General features: G+C 44.2%; 1 protein-coding gene across 1 annotated transcript; it reads right to left on the bottom strand.

Annotated features, from left to right (window-relative positions):
• Positions 1–4,685: 4,685 nt before the first annotated feature.
• Positions 4,686–7,573, bottom strand: LOC119266996 (fatty alcohol:caffeoyl-CoA acyltransferase-like). The gene is made up of 2 exons (XM_037548285.1): positions 7,108–7,573; positions 4,686–5,880 (listed from the first exon to the last, which is right to left on the bottom strand). The coding sequence occupies exons 1-2, from the start codon at positions 7,552–7,554 to the stop codon at positions 4,870–4,872; spliced, it is 1,458 nt and encodes a 485-aa protein (XP_037404182.1). The 5' UTR covers positions 7,555–7,573; the 3' UTR covers positions 4,686–4,869.
• Between the last annotated feature and the right edge of the window lie 2,093 nt (positions 7,574–9,666).

The raw sequence follows: 9,666 nt of genomic DNA on the forward strand, positions 1-9,666 counted from the left end.
GCGCCAGAACACCGCTGGGGCCATCATTGCGACAACGATCTACACCAACAACTTTGTCTCCGTCATCACCAACTCTTCCCCCCCCCCTCTATGCAGCGGTGTAACCCCTCTTTTACCCGCTGTAATCACTACTTAAAAATGGTGCTCGATGCTATATATTGTTTCCCAATGATGTATGGCTATCCTATGATGTTTGAGTAGATCCGTTTTGTCCTATGGGTTAATTGATGATCGTGATTGGTTTGAGTTGCATGTTTTATTATTGGTTTTGTCCTATGGTGCTCTCCATGTCGCGCAAGCGTGAGGGATCCCCGTTGTAGGGTTTGCAATATGCTCATGATTTGTTTATGGTGGGTGGCGTGAGTGACAGAAGCACAGACCCGAGTAAGTAGGTTGTTTGCGTACGGGAGTAAAGAGGACTTGATGCCTTATAATGCTATGGTTTGGTTTTACCTTAATGAGCTTTAGTAGTTGCGGATGCTTGCTAGAGTTCCAATCATAAGTGCATATGATCCAAGAAGAGAAAGTATGTTAGCTTATGCCTCTCCCTCAAATAAAATTGCAATAATGATTACCGGTCTAGTTATCGATTGTCTAGGGACAAATAACTTTCTCGTGACAAAAAGCTCTCTACTAAAACTAATTTAGTTGTGTCTTTATCTAAACAGTCCCTAGATTTTATTTACATGCTCTTTATTATTTTCTAAACCTAGCCTACAACACCTACAAAGTACTTCTAGTTTCATACTTGTTCTAGGTAAGGCGAACGTTAAGCGTGTGTAGAGTTGTATCGGTGGTCGATAGAACTTGATGGAATATTTGTTCTACCTTTAGCTCATCATTGGGTTTGACACTCTTACTTATCAAAAGAGGCTACAATTGATCCCCTATACTTGTGGGTTATCAGCCGGTAGCCTGGAAAACAAAAGATTTTAGCCTGACCTGGCAGCCTGAGTGCAGTGTTGTTTGGTTTGTGTCTGAGCCCGACTGACATGATACAATACAATTATTATGTAAGGAACTCCACACCTATCCTATCTATGCAAAAGAATGGCTATTTTAATTCCAAGCGATGCAACAGGCACAGCCAGGCGTAAGAAATAGGAGGCCTGACTCAGGCTAACCACACTACCGGAGGCCAGTCTGGCTAATTATGGCTAGTGGTAACTCGGGCCAGACAAGTAAGAGGGTCACTCATGATAGCAACCAAACAATACACTGTCACATTCGAGGCAGGTGGTCAGGCCAGGCAAGTTCGGTCAGGCATCCAACCAAACAACCCCTAAAAACCCTAACCTAAACTAATAGCCTAGGCGAAGGCACTGGGATTTCCCTCCTTGCCACCATCCAATGGAGCGGTAGGTAAAGGGGAGGTGAATCCATGCGCTTGCCAGTGCAACCTAGACGGAAGAGTTTTTCCTAGCCGAGTTTCTTAGTTGAGGAAAGGAATATGATTCCATGAGATATATTTACAATTTTACATACTAACTCCATGTATGTGATGGAAGTAACTAATAGAATAGCATCCTACAAAATCTATCGAATTTCATTTGCCTTGATCGACGAAAGAAAGATGCCTCACATGCATGGAAATGGCAATGCAAATTAGTTCTGCCAGATCCCATGTCCAACCGAAAACACGCATGATATACAAAGTGGAGTATGTCTTAGTTAGCATCACTTTTCCAATATCGGAAGGGAAGTTAGAGCGACTGAATCGTCCATTAATTTAATTTTGAGTTACATACCTCCAATGTTTGGAATATCACTTATCGTTAGTATTTTAGTCGGCTAGGGATTAGAGCCGAGAGAAGTGCATTTCAACCCCGAACTCTTGCCATAGTCTAATTTACAACCCCGAACTCCGATACCGTCTAAACTACAACCCCCAACTCTCAAAACTGGCCAGGATTCAACCCTCCCCTCCCTGTTGACCGGTTTTGACCAGTCAATGGGTCCAGTCAGCATGCCACATCAACAAATAATTCAAATTTCCAGAAAAAACTGTAAAATCGAGAAATAAAGAAAAGGTCGAAAAAATATAGAATATCAAATTTCTGGAAAATTCAGGGAAAAGTACGGAAAACAAAGTTGTGAAAAAATCAAAATTTCCAGAAAAAACCAAAAAATCATGTAAAACAAAAAAAATACAAAAAGTTAAATTTTCCGATTTTCCCCACGAAATTTCCGAAAAAAAAACTTTCCTAAATTTTCATTTCTTTTTTTGGAAATTTCAAATTTTAAATATATTTTCCCTGGATTTTTTCATGATTTTACATATTTTTATTTATTTTTTCTGGTAATTTTGATTGTTTTGCTGATGTGGCATGTTGACAGGTCAAAACCGGTCAACAGGGAGGGAAGGGTCGAATCCTGACCGGTTTTTAGAGTTGGGGGTTGTAATTTAGACGGTATTAGAATTTAGGGTTGTAAATTAGACTAGGGCAAGAGTTCGGGGTTGAAATATGCACTTCTCTCATTAGAGATTAATCAGATATCTGCCAATTAACCGATTTTTACTCAAAAATTTCCAGACGTACTACAAAACTTTTCCGGCTTGATAATTTACTCCCAAACACTTCCGGTTTCTCCGAAACACTTTCGCTTTTTCTCTCTGAAACATTTTCAGTGTCTCCAAACCTTGCTGGCATGGGCAGTACTTGCTCCCCATGTGAGGTTGAGCGGCCACGCGCCGCGCGTTGGGCGTTGGGCGAGCCTCTCAACTTCTATGATACTGGAGGGCATCTTCCCCCATGTGTCGAGTTCTGTAGTTGAGGAAAGGAATTTGATTCCATGGGATGGATTTACATACTAACTGATGGAATAGCATCCTGCAAATATCAACGAAAGAAGATGCCTCAGATACATGGAAATGGCAATGCTAACTAGTTATGCTTGATCCCATGTCCAACCAAAAATGCGCATGATATACAAAGTGGAGTATGTCTTAGTTAGCAGCACTTTTCCTTGAAGGGAAGGGAAATTAGAGGCGGTTGATTCCTTCATATTAGTTTAACTTTGTGTTACTTATCTCTATTGTCTTTTTATAACTCCTCATTATACTCGCCGAGTCCTCTAAATTGTAAGAAATTGCTTTTTTTGCGAGAAGTAAGAAGTTGGTCATAAAGTTAAACTCATTAGTGCACACTTTCCACAAATAGCTACATTTTTTGCATAGGGGGCATTACGCCCGGCTTTATAGATAAAGCTCGCTGACCAAGGTAGGCAAATGGTGATGACACGAGATTTATTTTCTTTGTGAATACAGTGACACAAGATTGCAATACAGGCATACAAATATCACAAGTTTCAATGTCATTGAACAAAATTATTAATTAGTTGTGCATGTTCCAGAGCGTTTAGCCAAGCCTGCCAGATAATGCAACGGGTTTACCCCAAGATACCCCGCAACCAAGGAAAGAAATCTATGGAACCCTTACCATGCAGTGTAATACACCGATGAAGAGTTATGATATCTCCCGAGCTTCAATGAGCTAGTATTTATTTATTTATTTTGAAAACAATTAGAAATCTCATTTTATTAAACATATAAATGCATGTATAGAAAAAAATAATCAACAGATCTTTGCTTTACACAGAAAAAGATAAATACATGGGCAAAATATAGTTTTTTTCTTTCCCTTTTTGGAGCCACAAATTAGTGTCTTCTGCGTAGCCTACAAATCAAACATATTATTTAAAAAATGTATAGATATCTATATTTATTCCAGAAGAACCATTTAATGTTTATGAAACTTGTAAAAAAAGTTTCTCGTTTATAAAAAAATCCAGGCTGCCTAGAGCCGATGAGCCAAAATGTCGCACTATGTGCTCCCATCTTAACGAGAGTAACCTTTCAAGACTTTGGAATCAATATGGAACCATTCTCAGAGTCTCACTTCATATATAATCTTCCTGTATCTACAGAGGAGACCAAAATGAGTATTGATCGAACACCAACATTATTAAAAAAACCTCCTAAAATGGAAAATACAATGCAGTCCTGCATATAATACGATGACTATACAAATGATTGTTACTCTTTTCCTGACCAAAATTTCGTAACATCTTTTAATACAACAATTTAGGTTATAAATATGTGCAAATATAATTGGCCATGATTTATGAATAAAACTTTAGGCAGCCGGGAATTAAAAAAAAGTTTAGAGATTACCGATTGTTACATTAAATTAGATAATGTGTATGGACGTGGATCACTCGTTGGCAGACAAGCGCGATAGCTAAGTGGTACGAAAAAGCTACGTGCAGCAGATTTGATTGAAGTATCTGCAAAAGCTTCCAGCTTTGACCTTGTACTAGTAGTGATGAAAAGAGAGATGGATGCATCGTTGGAGCCAGTAGTACGCGGCATAAAGAACGGATTGCTTTGACTTGCCTCGGTCGACCGATCCATGTGGTCGGTGGAATAATGCAAAAGCTAATAAAGCTTAAACGATTTGATTTGATGCAAAGATGATGGATCGAGCAGGCTGTGTTTTATCAAATCCAATCACCAGTAAAAGTTCCATTCCCTCGCCTTCCTAATTCGTTACAGAAATTCTCACCTGGAAAATTATAGTTTTTTTTTTGCGGGTGAGGAAATTTATAGTTAGGTTCAAAAGACTAGATATAATTTACAAATTACAGGAAGATGCTCTAGATATGATTATGGATCGAGCAGACTGTGTTTTTAAGTTGTTGATTGATGACGATCAGCATGCTTATGATCATGTTCAAATTTTCGATGGATCAGCCGAACAAGATTGAATATGTCTTGATTTACAAACACAAAATTTACATAAGCATGCATGTATAAGTTCATCCCTGTGTTCCATGACAAGTTGAGATTGGGCATTATGCATGCTAGGATTAGTAATCGATCTTGATCTCATGTCCATGACAGGGTTGGTGCTGCTCGTCGCGCTCCAGCATACCGGCGGCGATGGCACCGTCGTCCGTGTCTTCCACTCCACTGGGTTCAACAGGGTTGCAGCAGTAGTGCTCGAACTTGTCAGCAGCCGCCTGCGGGACGGAGACGAGCACGGTGACACCTCCAGGGTCGCCTGCCACCGGGACGAACACGCAGTATATCTCGCTGGTGAGCGGGCCCATGTGCGCCGGCGTGCCAGCGCCGAAGTCGAGGTCCTCCAGCCCCAACCGCGTCCATGCCGAGATCACCAGGCTCGCCGACAGATCCGGCTTGGCTCCACCGCCCGTGCCGACGCGACGCTCCTCCAGGAGGTCCACCATGGACCGCACGTAGTCGTCGTCCACGCGCTCCTTGGCCTTCTGCACGAGCCGGATCACTGTCGCCGGCGCAGCCACCGCCGCCACCTGCCCCGCCGTAGACTCCGCGCACCCAAGCACGAAACCGTTGCCGTAGTATCCCTTGGGGAGCTCCGGCTTTAGGTGCCGCCGGGCGTTCACCGAGAAGAGGAGCTTCACGCGGAGTGCCGCCGGCGGGTCCAGCGCGCGCACCCACGCGCGCCACACCGTGGCCGCCAGCGCCTCGAAGGAGGTGCAGCGCTTGAGCGCCTGCGCCGACAGCAGCAACTGCTTCTTGAGGTGCCCCAGGTGCGCCCCCGTGAAGGTGAGAGACACCGGCGAGAGCGGCTGGCCTAGCAGGTGGTCCAGGAGCGTGGGCTTGTCGTGGGCGACGGCGTCTTGGCAATACTCCGGGTGTGCGAACTCGACGCGCGGCGGGCAGCGCGGACGCAGGGCGCGGCGGTCGTGGACCACGGGGTGCTCACCGGCACCGGCGATGTCGGACCTGGCGGCACGCGCCCATGCATGCAGGAACTGCGCCGTGCCGATGCCGTCGCAGAGGCAGTGGTTGATGGCCGTGCACAGCACCATGCCGCCGCAGCCGAGGTGGGTCACCTGCGATGCCATGCCGGCCATTCATGTGCTTGTCAGTCAGTGGCGCACTAGATTGCAGGTCTAAATCAAAGATCTATCTCGCAACATCAATGACCAAGATCACGATGGTGATGATCATGATTAGTCAGGCCGGAAGCTTGACAGTGATGGCACTGCAACATACACATGATCTAGTACTAGAAAGTGCTAATTACTGTGTTGCCAGTACAAAATCTGCAGAGGATCGGCGAGATGCAGCAGCTGAGAATTCAGTTTGAGCTAGGACAGGCCACCCCCACTGAACTCATAAAGCCACAGTTAAAGGCAGCACCTCAGTGGAGTGTAGTACTACTGTTTAGTAGATTATTTTCCAGTTGAATAAACAGTTAAACTAGATTCTAGTTTCAATTTCAACAATCCTAGAACAACACAAAGAGGATCAAGGATGCTGATGCTCCCTGCAGGTCTACATATATACTACTCGTAGCGTAGTAGATATCATATGATAAGGATTGAAATTTGAAAGTGAGAAAGATTGCCCCTGAAGATCTCATTCTGATCTAGCTAAGATATACACACCCAAGTCTTTGAGGAACAAAGCATATTTTGAGAAAATCAGATCGTGCATGTATCTGCCACTAATCATGATAAACTTGACAACATGCAAGTGGATTGGGTTGTTTGGAAGGACAAAGTGTGCCTGAGAAAATAAAGGTGGCGAGGCAAAGATGAGAGCTTTTGAGAAAGGTTGGCTGGACTCTCCTAACCCTATCTATCATTTGCTTTTGGCCAACTTTGCTGTCTCCTAAGCTCTGCAGGTCAGAGATCATACATCAATCACACTACTACTGGGACCATAACATAGTTTAGCAACAATCTTAATTACTCCCACTCAGTTAGATCTACTCAAGCAGTTTTTTCTTGGACGTACTGCACTGATTAACAAACTAATTCTATATGATATGATTACTGTACTCGAGCACTAGGCTGTTCTTTTTCAAGTCATGCAGGAGCAGCAGCTACAGCATAAAATCAAGCTTATTCCTGACCATCTACAGAAACCAAGCAGTGATAAATGGATAGATCTATAGATGCATGCAAAGGAAATTTGTGAAGAATAATTAGTGTAGGGGAGAATCATTTTTTGCTGCAAGGGAAATTTATTTGTAAAGAATAAAAAGCGTATTATTGGTTAATTAACTAATTGATCGAGGGCAGAGTAGAGCAGAGTGGCAACTGGTGACTGACCTGGACGACGAGCGGTGGCACGCCGACGAAGCCGTGCGCGTCAACCCTGTACAGCAGCTTCCGCCACGACTTGTGCGGCGTGGCCCCGCCACCGCGGAGGAAGTCGGCTGCGGCGAGCCCGGGCAGGGAGCCCTCGGCGAACAGCGCCCCCTCGGCATTGCAGTCCACGGCGAGCTTCCCCTCCTCCTCGCCGTCGCCGGGACGGAGCCTCCCCGCAAGCGGGTAGTAGTCCACGAGGGCCTCGGCCAGCGCGGACCGGAGCGCGTCGGCGGGGACGGCGGCGCCGGCGGAGAAGACGTAGAGGTACTTGATGGAGAAGCGGAGGAAGCGCTGGTCGTCGAGGTTGGAGAGGTAGAGCTCGTGGCGCGGCGTGGGGCGGCGGGGCGGCACCAAGACCGGGTCGCCACGGTACTGCACCTCGCCGGAGACCTCCACCCCCGTGTCCATGTCTGTCTCTCTTGCTGGTCTTTTTGGGCTTTGGCCACGGGCCTCTGCTCTGCTCGGCTTATATACCATGGAAGATATTATGCCGATGCATTTTTTTTTGATTGATTGGTTAGTAAATTAATTCCGTATCATTTTCTCTATATGTGGCAGTAATTTAGGGCGTCTTTAATTTCTTCCTTGTCTACATGTGTTAGTACACGCGTATATTTGGGGAATACGCTTACTTTGATTATCCTTTTGAGTGTATCTCTCATTCATTTCGGGGTCTTTTTTTTTTGTTTGGTCCCATATAGGGCTGGACCGAAAGCTCAAAGCTGACGAGCATAACAAGCTCTCGATATCTCGGACTGCTAAGCCCGTAGCTCAATTTTTAATGAACAAAGTCAATCACTAATTTCATCTTGTTAAACTTAACGGGCATAACGAACGAGTTTCATGAGCAACTCGTTAAGCTCGTTAGTACACCACGTCACATATTTTTATCTTACACGACATATTTTTATGGTACCTTGACACATCTAGTCAATCTAATCGACCCATTCCAACCAATAGTAGGCGGTAAGCTAATTCGCATCCTTCTATAGTCACCATGGTCCTTCATAAATATTACACCCATACACTCATTTTGTAGACTGTGGCACATCGTAGTCTGTTAACAAGCGCTCATGAGCACTCATGAGCTTAACGAGCTTTAACCGAACAGAGTTGAACATGATTTTTTTTTCTCGTTAAGCTTAACGAGTTGAACCTTAACGAGCATGAGCTTAACAAGCCAAGCATCTTGTTAATTCATCCATAATCACATACCATGACAACAATGACTAGATCCGAATATTTAATGTGAAGAATAGCATGTGTGTTCCAATGCAACTAATCCTAGCAATACTACATTTACAAGATTTATTTCCACGGACGAAACTTACAGGGCGATGACCTAAGGTGATAAAAGGAGCATTACAATTACCCTATACTTCGATTTTAAAAGTATCGAGCATAATTTATATGCGGATATACCATCCCCTATACACATTCACACAACATTTATTGAAGACAAGAGTCATTGACGTAGCTTTTCAAAAAATTAATGTCACGATTTCAATAAAATACACCGAGTGTCAATCCATGTGGTTTATATCGAGTTCATACCCCATCCAGTTCATCGAGAAGTCTGAACTGTGGGGGTGCTATTTATGATAATGTTGACATTTATGTAGTGTAGAAGCGAAAAGTAATTCCCTCAGTTAAGAACCAGGGTTTATCGAACCAAATAGGAGATGTAACATGAATGAGATAAGCGGTACCTGCACACACACACACACACAAAGCAAATAGTTGCACCTAATTAAGGCAAGAGGGTTTTCAATCCCCTTGTACTCGCTGACGGTGTCCTGGGCATGGGGGTACTAACCTAGCCCGTCCATGTACTTCGGGCTGGGCCGAAGGGCCCTCATTCTTAGCAAGATGGACTCTGAGGGCCACACACTGGGGAGAAGATTAGGATTGCATCTACCGAAGACTTGTCGTACACTCCAAGACCTCTTCCGCCGCCTCCATGACAAGATGCCAACCATGTAACCCTAGATAGCCTACTCGGCGTATATATAAGCCGAGGGGTTTAGCCTGTAGAGAGGACATCAAGACAATCTCATTCTCCTAGCCCTAGAGTTAGAAGACATCTAAAGATCTCGATGTAGATAAAAAGAGCACCAAACAAAACAATGGTGTCCGCTTTGATGCAACAAACAACAATAGGAAAAAGGACACATATTATGGTTACATAGAGGAGATATGAGAACTTGACTATGGACCTTCTTTTAAAGTCCCTTTGTTTCGGTGCAACTGAGTGAATCTGACAGGAGGCGGGGTAAAGGTAGACATGCAGTAAGGAATGACAACAGTGGATCTGAACAATCTTGGATACACAGACGAACCGTTCGTCATAGCCAATGATGTGGCTCAGGTTTTCTATGTGAAGGACATGTCTATCAAACCGAGAAAAAGAAAAGATAAGGAAGCGAATACATCATACGATGAGCCAAAGCTCCACATAGTTCTTTCAGGGAAAAGAACACATCGTGGGAGTGAAGGACAAGACAAACATGTCAGAAGATT

The sequence above is a fragment of the Triticum dicoccoides genome, chromosome 3A (assembly GCF_002162155.2).
Source record: "Triticum dicoccoides isolate Atlit2015 ecotype Zavitan chromosome 3A, WEW_v2.0, whole genome shotgun sequence".
In the NCBI taxonomy this organism is placed as follows: domain Eukaryota; kingdom Viridiplantae; phylum Streptophyta; class Magnoliopsida; order Poales; family Poaceae; genus Triticum; species Triticum dicoccoides.